This window comes from Haemaphysalis longicornis, unplaced genomic scaffold, assembly GCF_048455015.1.
Source record: "Haemaphysalis longicornis isolate Haplotype H1 unplaced genomic scaffold, Haemaphysalis longicornis Haplotype H1 scaffold_101, whole genome shotgun sequence".
NCBI classification, from domain to species: Eukaryota; Metazoa; Arthropoda; class Arachnida; order Ixodida; family Ixodidae; genus Haemaphysalis; species Haemaphysalis longicornis.
The window spans coordinates 814,077-827,641 of record NW_027526205.1 but is presented as its reverse complement, the minus strand read 5'-3'; the positions used below and the strand labels follow the sequence as shown (position 1 = coordinate 827,641).

At 43.1% G+C, this 13,565-nt stretch overlaps 1 protein-coding gene across 2 annotated transcripts in view; it reads right to left on the bottom strand.

The window, feature by feature from the left end:
* LOC144160522 (uncharacterized) overlaps positions 1–13,565 on the bottom strand; it is a 54,443-nt gene that overhangs the window by 1,422 nt on the left and 39,456 nt on the right. The window contains exons 9-11 of one of the 2 annotated variants that reach the window (XM_077691791.1): positions 10,004–10,096; positions 5,736–5,951; positions 3,305–3,451 (exon numbers count right to left, since the gene is read on the bottom strand). In XM_077691791.1, the coding sequence (XP_077547917.1) occupies positions 3,305–3,451; positions 5,736–5,951; positions 10,004–10,096 (456 nt within the window). The remainder of the gene's footprint in view (positions 1–3,304; positions 3,452–5,735; positions 5,952–10,003; positions 10,097–13,565) is intronic. The other variant, XM_077691792.1, reaches the window with a different exon arrangement.

Genomic DNA, 13,565 nt, shown 5'->3' with positions numbered 1-13,565 from the left:
CGACACAGCAAGCCGAGCGGGTTTTTTATATGTTTCGTGAATACATTATCTGCATTTAATGAGAGTTTCTTCCGCACCAATCATGAACTCACGTTTACGGATATCGCTAATATCATCAAGTCCGCGGCAATAACGTAGCCATGTCCGCATTGAAAGAGGAGGAAACTAACGTAAGCACGACCATCGTCGTCTAGACTTGGCACACATACGACATATGACTGCAGCAATTTCAGGCTGCGATCATTGCGCGGGAAATTTTGAAAGTCATATTTTGACGACGAACTTCAGGGGTGCGATCATTATGCAAGTAAATACGGTACTCAAGAAGCCTCCGCATTTTCCCGATACTGTTCACATGCATTATTAAAACTCAAGACATAACACCAGTTCCTTGCTGTGAGAATTTTTATTGATGATAATTTCACAACGTTTACCCGAACTGGAGGCTTTCGAAATCGACGAGGTAGTTTGCAAGAAATGCCTATCCGTATCCGAGTCATTGTCTTTGAAGACTTTGGATTAGCAAACAATTTAAATGGTCATTTTAATACTTGGAGCAATGACGCAGCGTTCTGAGTTTTTGCGTCGTCTGCAAGTTTCTCTCAGGCTGATACGTAGAAATTCCTTTAACGATGCAACAATGATTGTATAGCTTGATGATTACAACGCAGGTGGTCACCCTCGAAGATTTGTCTCCGTCTAGGACCCCCCACAGAATTTACGTTACAGGTCTTATCAAATAAAAATCAGAAGCTGCATATTGCGTCGGGCGTAACTACAGAACTCAGCGCTAACAGTTGTTCGAAATCTAAAAGTTGTCCAAACTTAGGCTTTTGCCTTGGCTATCCTAACACCAATATTTTAAAGACAAAAATGGTCACCATCCTTTCTATATTTACAATCACTCTGATAACATGAAAACGCACAACAACAAGGGTGTTTTTTTTTTTCCTTTGGGCACAGTTTCGGCAAGGGAATCACGTGAGGGCTTTGATTCCTGCGTTTAGGTTTCAAGCCAAGACAAGATTCGCCTGCTCCCTGCTCCGCAGATCAAACGAGAGCAAGCTGGGCGAGTTGCTAGATTTCTCGTTACTGAAGCTAACGGAGTTAAACTTCTCCGTGCGAATTGCGCATATTTGTCGAGTAGTTTCAGTACTGAAACTGGAAAAAAGTTTGTTTATTTCTCTATGCAAAGCTTAGTCAAAGGATTTGCTTGTTCAGAAACAATTTAGGGCTGCTACAGCACCGTATTCAAAGTCAGAAGCCAAATAATTCTTACGTAAATACAATCGCCACGCCAATTCTTCGGCGCGATCTCCATTCCGATGCCCGTCGTCATGCAAACTGCGCCGCTGTCAGCGATTGTTTTTTTCCCTTTTACTGATTTACTCAAAACAGCGAGGACCTTCTTATTCCTCACTTCTTTATCTCAATTACGCAGCCGATGACAACGCGCTAAGGCAGGTGACTCAGTATATCAACTTGGTTTGTTTTTCTATACCTTTTATGTAAACTTGCGCAGACATAAGCCGATTACAAACGTTGCTAATCGATCACTGTTGAAACTTGACTACTTGAAATGGCCGCTTAGAAATGCTCCAACAACCACAAAACTAATAGCCTACAAGAGCATCACGCTACCCATTCTTGATTACGGAAACGAAATTTGGGAGTCATTCCTACCGCTAAACTATATAAAACAAATAGCATGCAAAATACGCAGTCTGTTTAATTTTTAATTGCTGTGGCCGCACGTGAGGTTCCAAGTTGACAGAAAAAGTACGTTATGCCCCTCGCGTTTTCTTCTTAAGATTGTTGAAACCACGGAGCAAGATATATCTTGCTCCGTGGTTGAAACCATCAGTGACTCTTATCAATACATCGCTTATCCTCCCTCCGGACATTCATCACGACACTGATCTTCGCCTAATTTAACTCGGGTCCATCAAATACAATGTCGTTAAGTATTGTTTTTTTGTTGAAGAGCCGTTATTGAATGGGATAATCTTGAAGGCCGTTCTGCGAGAAATCTGATGTTAACAAATTTGGCAGCCCATTTGACTTGTAATTCTATTTTTCTTGCTATGAATTTGATGAGTGCGTAACCTGTTTTGGTTCTGGGTTTGTAGAGCGTGCATCGAGCATTGCTGTGCATCTTCTTATGGCGGTGTGGTTGTTCGGATGTGTTTATTGGTTTTTGTTTTTTCGTCCTTCGGCAGTTGTTATCTGCGCGCCAGTATAAATAGGCACACATTTTGAATCCCCTGTTTTGTTGTTTGCAATTGCCGTTCGTTATCATTCTGCGTTCTTTTTTTTCTACCATGCTATGATCACTTAACCGGGGCCATCATTTTAAATAAATAAATAAATAAATAAATAAATAAATAAATAAATAAATAAATAAATAAATATTAGGTCAATAAATTCCTGCGTAATGAGAATTATGCTTCTTACTTCGTTTATTAGTTGTTTACATTTTGTTATTCTTTAAGTAAACTGGTTCTTACTGTAGGAACTCTTCAAAGAACCTGTCACCCAACTAAATTATGAAATATGACCCAATTTTTCTGTTCCTTCTTTTTGATTTTTCTCTTGTTTTTTTTCGCTGCCAATGCTTTACAAGCTTTATGAAAAAGCGTACTAACTTCTGCCTGAGAACTTTTGACAACTTTGTTTAGTCGCTCTTGGCATTGGGAGATCGTCTGCTGAATCCACTGAATCGATCCACACCTTTTCTTAAGACCTAAAAGTAGGGTCGGGGCTCGCGTTACGTCTAGCGGTTTAATTTGATATATTACAATTTGAGAACCTAAACCGATAACATTACCATGTATTTTAAGACACATGTGAAGGATGCTTCTGGCAACCGCTTAGCCTTAATTCTTTGCTACTCATATAACGCACGCGAGTTACAAAACTCTTCATCGGTGTCATACAAAAACAGGCCAGAAACATAAATTACAATAAATGTGAAGCTCCTGCTGTTTACACAGAGGATTCTGCTTTCGAAGATATAACTGTGAATTTGGCGAATGTTGCTACAAGTCTCAAACAATTGGAAAGTCGTTGAAGTGGGCTTTTCCCAATATACCACTGATGCCGAAAATGAAGGGGGCCTTTTTAGATGCACTGCAACTTTCGTTCATCTACGCTTTCCATGGGGGGTTTTCATAAAATGTGGGCGACATGCATATTGTGCGTTTGCCGAGCAAAAAATATACAAAATGTATGTGTCAATTGCCTCCCTCGATTCACTCACTAATCCACTTATTTTCTTTTGTTTCTATGGGCAATCACAACCTACCATAGCCACCACTTCCCCAGCCGCCAAGACCGCTGCCCAGACCACCTCCGAGACCGCCGTGATTGCTCATCCTTCCAAGCAGGCCCCCAAGCGCCGCGCCACCCAATGCAGATCCAATGCCTACACCGATCAGGCGCGAGCGTTCTCCTGAAACACACAAACAAAGATGCTAGAGTAAGGTTGAAAAGTTCTCGCTTTGCCTTGAAAGAAAGCGATCATTGGCCGGACATATTTAAGGTGGATGGAAGAGTCGGTGCCCCAGAACAAGCATTTAGGTTATGAAATGAAGCATACTTTCCGCTGAAATATATACATTTTAGGGCAGTTGAAACTGTGGTTGATGCAAGTTTATAAGGTGTATCAGTCCTACAACAATAGAAAGTCCAAACTGCAGAGTATGTGCTCTGTTCCAGGCAAACTGCATCGAAGGGCTGGTCGATGTTTTCCCAGCGCTTTCGTGGCGGGCTGGACATTTCTTTTTCTCTTTGATTTCACGATCTTCAATAATTTGACACGCACAAATGGCAATCGGATGGTCCACCTTTGAAATAACACTTACGCCTTACTTAATATAAACTGTATGGATTCGTTTAAGAGTTGCCTTCCAGCCGCTAGAACAATGAACATCGCCGTCAACAGTCCTCTTGCTAGGTTCACACGTCCAATCACTCAGTGTTTCCGGATAAGGAACAGGTCGCTTCTTTTCAACTGAGATATGTGGGCGGGTTGTAATCGAGGTGAACGCCAATTTTCCATCTGCACAATTTAAATTGCACATTACGTCTCCCCTAAAAATTTGTGCTTTACTTTAGTTACCTTTAATTTGGAGTATGATGCATTTAGTTTCTAAGGGAACATGCTGACACGGGCTTAGAGAAGTCCAAGACTGCAGAACAGTGCATTGCGTAAAATATTTTTACGCTCTTTTTTTGTGTCCTTACTATTCCTCCTAGTGAAGCCTGTACACATTTAGCTCTTTTTGCATGGTTCACACAAAGTGTGTGTGCGGATGAGACAGTAGAAAGATATTCAAGGTGTTTTATTAATTTATATAATCAGTGTTCATTTTTTGTTAGAAGGCCAAAACGACATCTTTACATAAAGGATGAAAACGAAAATTTTAAAGAATGACCTCAGAAAAGCTAGGGCTTTAAAATCTATATGCGCGGGGAAAAGCTTCAAAAGCCACAGCACCTCGGACCGGGAATATGAGACGCCAATAAACCCTCAGTTTGTCTGGAATTCTTCAGATTTGACACATTCAGTTTTCATTATTTACTTTGCATTTACATAATACGGCTCAAATAACAAGCAAGCCTGCTGGCAGGGTGAAGACTAATTATGTAAGGAACCGGTAACGGTTGAGCGTAACAGTAGAAAGGGAGGCATAGTCTAGATATAGGAAGGAATTTCGTGTACGGTTAGTTTACAAGAGAAAACTGAATTCAGTAAAAGCGACAGGGTGGATGAAAAAGCCGCTTATAGACAACAAGAACAAAGTCGACAGTGCACGAGTAGTAGATATCATGCAATCGCGCCAAAATCTTCTCAGTTCCAATAAAACATGAGAGCTCTGTAAGTTTGTTCTCTACGCAGAAGATTAATTACAGGTGTGTTCGCATCTCCGTAATTTTGCACATCCGCTTTTACGCTTGTCCCAAAATGTTGATATCCCGCGCTTTATGTTAATCAAAGTGCGCAGTCTTAATAGTTTTCTTCTTTACGCATTGGCTATTAGTCGTTACACACTCCCCTTTACAAAGCGTTTAAGGGGGGATATAATGCGTGAAGACTTCGTTCAACGTATGTGCAAGGCGGAGGAAGGGGTGACCGGCGCATCGACTTCACGTCTTCCTAGAAGCTAGGTTGGCAGCGGTAACAAGGCTGTTTTCACACAGCGGAGGCACGCATGCTTCGAGTTACGCGACTGATCCCCACCTACGCTCTCCTCTCTGTTCTGCTGTAGCTCTATGTGCACGGAGCGACCGCAAACATTTTTTGCCGACGCAGTCTATATGTTGCACACGGCAGCCACCATTCCTGAGAACCATTCTATAACATTGACGAAACAAATATACAGGGTTTTCAAACAATTATCACAAGGAATATTGCAGGTCCGTGGCTAGCGCGGTAACATGCAGACAAATGCAAGTAAAGAACGTTTAAACTGGCTCTGTTTGATACTAGAACCAATCATCAATTCGGTTTTGTATAAGGAATGCTATATTTTGGACATTTTAGTTGTTAAAAAATAACGTAACCTAAAACTACGGCATGCCGAAAGCGGTAAATTGTTGCCAAACACTGTAAAATGCAAATAAACCACAGGCCTTTAAACATGCAAGAAAAAACTTCGATTACAAGACATTTTTTTAAACTACTCACTCCTTGTTAAACTGTAAGTACGTATGGGTGTGTGGACAATACTCACGTGAACGCAGTCCACCACCCCTTCCGAGCCTGGACGCAAGTAGACTTCCCAACAGCCCACCGCCAAGACCTCCACCGATCCCGGACCCAACGCTGCTCAAAGCACCCCTTCCCAGTGCTCCGAGTCCCCCGAGTCCTCCAAGTCCTCCGAGACCTCCGAGACCTCCGAGTCCTCCGATTCCTCCGAGCCCAGTTAGCCCGGCCCCGAGACGAGAACCTATCAAATATAACACAAAAATGTTTCATATGAATTTATTAGCACCTTTTCACCTTAGAAAAGAAAGTCACGCATATTGTCGCAATAGTCACGCAAGACAGTGAGCGGTATGGCCTAAACCGGCTGGTTAAAAATAAAGACCTACTGCTCTTAGTTAGTTTTGGAGGATATCCATTTTATTTTACCCAACCGCCCTTACTGCGATTTTTCCCTGACTAGCCGGAGTCAATGTATTGTGATGAATTGGAAAGTACCCCGTCCCCCAGTTCTGCTTGCATGCCAGAGGCCTTGGGGTTGATTCCATCTATTTTTTTTGTATTGTATTCATCTTTCCTGATTATTCGCATTGACCCATCGGCCATATTTTGAGAATTTTCAATACCAAAGAAGCCGGACGCCTTTAAAGCTTTATAGAGTATCTATAAAAACACGCCATTTATAGCTTTCGCCTTATTAATAGAAGTGAGTTAGGCAGTGAACACGTCGACAACACAAGCGAGATGATTTGTCGCGCCAGGACATTCGTGCCTTTTTGATAAGGTTGCCTGACCCTAAAGTCATTATAAACTGCCTGCATTTACTATATTTGGGTAACAACGTGTTACTGTACGTAAAAGGCCTTTGTGATACGTGCATTAGAAGGTGAGTGAATATTCTTGATCTGTCACATCTATTTGTACTGTACTTGTTGCGAAATTTTGGTAGGCGTGCGAAGCATTTTTGTAACTGCATATGGCTGTTCAATAGACAGTTTTAGCATACTATTACCGTGTATGCATTACCGTACGCCGTAATTGCGTAAGTCGACTGCGCATTGGCGAGTAGTTACCGTCGACGGTAACTTTCCGGCGGAGGTTTTACCAACGCCACCGAGCTCGGCGCTGGCAAAGTGTACCCCCCCCCCCCCCCCGGCTTACGTACAGCAATTATGCACTGCGTTCGGCGCTCTATGCTTGGTAAATCCGATAAAAGCATTGTTAGGGGACGCCTTTTATAACGTTGTTGTTCTTAACTAAGGATCAGAAGTACGGCAAATTACGAGTTTTGGGGAAAGGGCAGGAAAATGGCAGCCCCTACAAGTGTGTGCTAAGCTTCTTCCGCCTGGGACCCTCCAGGCATGTTAATAATGTCTCAAATTGTTCTTAGGCGTCCAAACTCATTCTGAGGACGATATTGTAGCTTCATGCGTAATTATTACAAGTTTCTTTTGCCAGTTTAAGCCGGAATATTCAGCGAGGCCTGAGTTCTTGCTGACCTTATATGACTACACCTCTCCCCTATATAAACAAGTGGTGCCTACAACTCTCTGAAAAGAAATAATAATTTGTCAACACTTATTCTGAGAACTCACATTCAAGCTATTTTAAACGAGACCAAATAGACTTGAGCAACAGTGTTTTGTGTCATTCTTTTTTAGAGTAATTTGTCACATGTCGCTACCTCAACCACGGCAGCCGCTCCGCCGGAACACGTAAACCTCAAATGGTGCGCTAAAAACGTGTCCAACCATTTTTAGGGGAAACTCCGGCACCCGGCGGCACGGTAAACGGTAACACAAACACAATAACGATGCAACAGGCTTTACGCCACCAGATTAACAACCCGTATGTACTTGAAGACTGCTGTCATAATATGACCGAGACAGCGCATTAGCATCGCGCCCAAAATAATACTCAGTGTAATTCAACGCACGTTCAGGTCACCTTAGGCTTCCTGTATTCCTTAGAACGCATGATACATTGACAGAAAAGAAGTTCCTGTTAAAGATTGTTGATTTCAGGTTTCTTTAAAGATTGCTTGAGACCCAATGCATTTGGTGAAACAATTATGAACTGTAATTTGAAGCATTGTTTTTAGCAGCGGTGCTGTTCACGCTGGTGGTTGGCCCGGCGAACGTGCATAGGAATATATCACCGAGCGACGACGTCAACGTGCGCATCGGCTTTGCCTCACCACGCCCGGGCGGGACCTCTGCCGCCGCCTGTCCGATGCGCGATACAACTGGTACACGCACGGCTTCAGAAACACGTCGCGAGGTGGCTCGCTCTATCGCTTCTTGCGAGAAGCGGTGCAGTTTTGAAAGTGAAAAGAGAAGAAATAATGCCAAAATTAAAAACGCAAAAAGGCCCAGAAGCGATAAAGTTAAATTTCTAGTTAGCGTCCCACACGCCAGACCACACAATCCGAAACGTGGCCACAGAACCGGTTCAAAAAGTTTGAGCAAACGCTCGTTGAGCTGCACCTCCCCGATACCCTTGGAACTTCACCGCAAAACCTCAGAGCACGCGTACATTGTACATACCTTAACGACTTAGTTATTCTACATACGCTAATGATCAAGCGGTAATTGCGGCTTCGAGGGCCGAACGACGACACCACCCAGAAAAATTGACCGAGAATCGGAGCATAACCACGCAGAAAGTTTGGCCGAGTCTGCAGTCATAGCCACGCAAAAACTCGGCCGAAATACGCTAGGTGTCGCTGTAGGGTTTGCTGTTCACCCAGCCTTGGCGTCACGTGTGCCAAGCTCCGCAAATTTTATCAGCAGCGGAGCTGTTTATCCCGGTCGTAAGTAGTCCAACCTCAATAGAAATCTCCAATTAAAAAAAAGAACACGCCCTTTGGTTGGACTATAGCGTGTATCCCTCGAGTTTTCAAACCGGCGTTTATTCGTTAGAGCTATCAACGCATTTTTAATGCCTGGTTTGGGTTAATAGATACATTCAAAGCATCAACAAAATTCCACCACATGAAAAGGCACTAGCACATGCCTTGCTAGTGTGTCAGATTAAAAAGGTGGTAGCCTCTCCAAATTTTTACGCACAGTCACACGCTCGGGTGAACTAAACTCGGCTTTCAACACCAGAACTACGTAACGGACATTTTCACAAAAGTATTCCCTCCCGGGCCTCCTCGAATCTACATAATCCTACCGACGGGCCATGCGAGCCTTCCATAAACTGTGTAGGGCCAGTAACATTATGAAGTCGTAAGGTAAACCCCCTTCATTTTATGTGGCTAAAAACCTAGTTCCATGCCTATCCTTAAAATGAGCTGCATCCTCAAAGAACCTAGTTCCACCCTTTTCTAGAGTGCGCACAGTAACTCTCGGGAGTGAACTCCGTTGGTCTAACGTTTGATTTTGAGGTGTACGGCGCCAATCGGTAACTGCTGTTTGGCGGTCGCTTCGACCATATCGAAATGAAGCCAACGAAAAAAAAAATGTGCAGCCATCGAATAGACGCCGGGTTCATAACGCATGGGACCCTGGTTTGATTCTGGCTACGGGAACCGTTTTTTTTTCACTTCACTCATGATCGTTCATCCTCATCGTCCAAGAAATTTCGCTTTCCTGCAGGCGTTTTGGCGTGCACCTGAATCAGTGAGCACACTACAGCTTCATTCGCTTTCAATTCGGAACACTGTTCTCGAGCAGCGGCAGCGACGAGCAGTTGTGTCCATTTTAATCCATTCGCGTTTTCTAAACACACGAAAGAGGGCACTGCATATTTTTGATGAAAACGTTAGTTTAGTTTCCCAATTGCACATTAGGTGAAGACGACCGATTAAAAGTAACATAGTTTTGTGTTATTTACCCACTTTTGGAATTCGTCAAATCTGTAAGAAGCAGATACGCGGTAATGTTCACTTAACCACAACAAATTGAGCTGTTTTGTCATGAGAAATCAACCACGAAAGGCCTTTTGAAAAAGTGATCCATCTTAGTTCATTAGCCTTTCTCATAAAAAAAAAGATTAGTTGGCCAGACACCATTGCCCACTGAGTCAAAGAATTGTAATAAATAGGCCACTCATGTACAGAGTTAAAGCATCGACAGTGTTCTTTTTTTTTGGTACTGTATTTTTCTGCGCTCAGTAAAAACCTCCAATTTACAGGAGGTCATTAAGGATGGCTACTGCTACAAAACCACCTTTCATGTAAGCAAACAAGTAAGACTCCACAGTGAGGCCACAGAAGAACAGTTGACATCAGACGAGCAGTTAATATCCAGCAACAATTTGCAACAATGTTCGCACTTAAAGCGCATTCACCTCGTAGACCTAGTCCACCACCTCCAATACCAAGAGACGTGCTTCCGCCAAGGCCGACACCGCCAAGACCACCGCTACCCAAGCCACCCCGGCCTGCAAAAAAGTATAGTTAAATTACGTGGACACAAGTTCGAAACCAATATATTTTATTTCTGTTCTTAACAGCTTGATTCGGGATGCCAGAGAAAAGTTTTTACCTTTGTAAGGGGACGAAACGTACTCTGAGGATAACCCCTGTATTTGTATAACCCCTTTTTAATGCAAATGCATGTAGTGTAATCATTATTATTCCTGAAACCAATATGAATACAGAACGACATTTTTGAATCGTAGCCAGAGAGAAAAGGAAGAGTTGCGGGCTCAAGAAACAGAAAGAAACGTCATCAGCCTCCTCCAACAGCCACATTATTACAATTATTATAACGCATGCATATTTATAATGGCTGTTGCAAGCAAGGATTAGGAAGTGCCTAAAATTTATTATTCATTCCACATGGTTTAGTGAAAACCATCCCCATTATTCAACCAAATAAACGTTTATGGGTTTTGCGAGTCTTGTATCTGGTTCGAGCTCATCACCAAAATGTTCTTCCACTTCACTTTGAAAGATTTTCATTGCCCTGATGACTCCTTAGCATTTACACACTGCTTTGAAAATGTTTTTGATATCACCCGCTTAAACAAGTACGCGCGCTTCCCACGCTTGCAAAGCAAAGGCCGGGATTTTACGGCTTTGTATGATGTTGGCAGACGGCTTCCCTCTGTCAGCGTTGCTCTTTTCCATTTGCATTGATTGAGCTGTCATCGCATCCCTGAAGTACAACGTAATTTCCTTTGGGTTATTCGTAGCGTTTATGTCAGACTTGGCCGCGGGCTTCCACGCGTGCTAACGCGATCCACTTTGGGAAAGATGGAAAGCCGGTGAAAGAAAAGATCTGGACGTGCAGTCACAGAGAACGGTCAGCTGCAAATGCGGAAATAAATACGTTTCGAAAGCTGGTCGTTGGTTCTTTGGTTCGTTCGCTCGTTCGTTCGCTCGTGGGTCCGCGCCTCAAATGCGGATCACAGGACAGCTCGCGCTACGGCCGCAGAGTTTGCAAAGCCGGTTGCATCGGGTTCTAGTCCGTACTAACGCGGTCCAGTTTGTGAGAGATGGGAAAGCCAGTGCAGAAAAATATTTGGACCTGCCAGTCATGGAGAAATATCAACGCCAAGTTCGGAAATCCATGTGTGGTGCAACAGCCGGGTCTCCAACGAAGGGAGAGGGGACGCCAGCTCTGCTGTTTCCCATGCTTACACAACTAGTGCAAGCTGCGCCAATTTTTACAAGCGGAGCTGTTGTTACTGACCGCAAGTTCGCCGTTGTATAGAAAATACCAAGGAAGTGCCAAGCGCTCGTGAACGCGTGCCTCGCTGCGACCGCCGAACGTCCTCGTACGCGCAGTGACATAAACAAAAGCAAAAAAAACTGTCAGAAATCTGGTGGAGCAAGAAAATGGCGAGCGCTCAAGCGGCCTGTTTTGCTGCTACCGCGAGATACCCACTCGCCCTATGTCTTTAGCGAGAAAAAAAAAACAAAGAATCTCCATCGCTGTTGTGAAGCGCAACCACTCATGCAAAAAAAAACTACAGCGCTAATGCAAAAGTTGAACAGTCGCCCTGGTTGGTAGAGGTCACCGCGGCCGCCGCGTAACGTAGCATCCATTATGGATAATTCGAGACATGACTACGAATGTGCCAATCCTTCCCGAGATGACTTGCAGGACCCGCCACCGCTGCCTTGAATCGACGTCGAACAGCTGCTGGAAGTCTATAATGCTCAAGCTGACTTTGTATCCACCACTCGCCACGAAGGAGAGGACGACCTCTTTGATGCATATTACGACGATGACTACCACTGAAACTATGAATATCAACAATGATACCGAAACTTAACTACGTGCCGGGAAGCGTATTTCCAAACGCTGCGCTGCACAGACAACCCACGTGACATGTCTGCTCGCGCGATGAAGAACGGTAATTCAACGTGGTCATCGGCAGCGCCCTAAAACTAAAGCGTCCTCGAACATACAAAATCACCATTATTAACGAAAACAGCACGTAGATTGGAGTTTAGCAAAACATTAATTTTAGAATAAAAATTCCGCTATGAAAAAAAAACTAGGGATAGGCCTACTGGGGCTCGAAGCAAAGCTATCAGCGCCCGTACTGAGTACTCGACATTGAGGCTACAGAGCCCAAACAGTGGGCTAATTTATGCATGCGCTCAAAAGTATAGCGCACGCAGTGACATCACATGTGTCACGTGGGTGCTCTCTGCAGCGAAGCGTTAGGAAACATGTTGACCGGCAATGATCACCTACAGCAGCTTTGCCATTCAAGTCTTGTGCGTGAATACAAGCTTTCCTGATAATATTTTCCCCTAAAAATGTAACTTTTTTTCCGTGGCTTTTCGGTTTTTGAGCTTGCACCTTCATCTACAATATTTTGTATATGCGAGAAGCGATTATTACTTTAATATCCTCAAAATGAGCTGCAGCACAAACGGTTTGCAGAACTAATTTTTTCATCCCATGGAACTTCTCCAGGAAAAAGTTGTGAGAGTACATTATTGAATATGCAACTCGTAAGTGTTTGGGGAACTCCTTTTCGATGTCACCTGTTTTGGTGATTTGGAGAGATCTTTCTAACTTAATTTTTTTCCCTTCGTACTTTTTGTGTATGCACCCCATATTCCCAACAAGAATGCATTAACCACGCTGCATGAGTTTCTTAACAAATAAATAAATAAATAAATAAATAAATAAATAAATAAATAAATAAATAAATAAATAAATAAATAAATAAATAAATAAATAAATAAATAAATAAATAAATAAATAAATAAATAAATAAAGCAAGAGTTCGCACAGTAACTGTCGGGTGTGCACTCCGTTGGCCTAACGTTTGATTTTGAGGTGTACGGCGCCAATCGGTAACTGCTGTTTGACGGTCGCTTCGACCATATCGAAATGAAGCCAACGAAAAAAAAATGTGCAGCCATCTGATAGACGCCGGGTTCATAACGCGTGGGACCCTGGTTTGATTCCGGCTACGGGAACCGTTTTTTTTGTTTCACTTCACCCATGATCGTTTATCCTCATCGTCCGAAAAATTTCGTGTTCCTGCAGGCGTTTTGGCGTGCACCTGAATCAGTGAGCACACTACAGCTTCATTAGCTTTCAATTCGGAACACTGTTCTCGAGCAGCGGCAGCGACGAACAGTTGTGTCCATTTTAATCCATTCGCGTTTTCTAAACACAAGAAAGAGGGCACTGCCTATTTTTGGTGAAAACGTTAGTTTAGTTTCCCCATTGCACATCAGGTGAAAACGACCGATTAAAACTAACATAGTTTTGTGTTATTTATCTGCTTTTGGACTTCGTCAAATCTGTAAGAAGCAGATACGCGTTAATGTTTACTTAACCACAACAAATTGAGCTGTTTTGTCATGAGAAATGAACCACGAAATGCCTTTTGAAAAAGTGATCCCTCTTAGATCATTCGCCTTTCTCATAAAAAA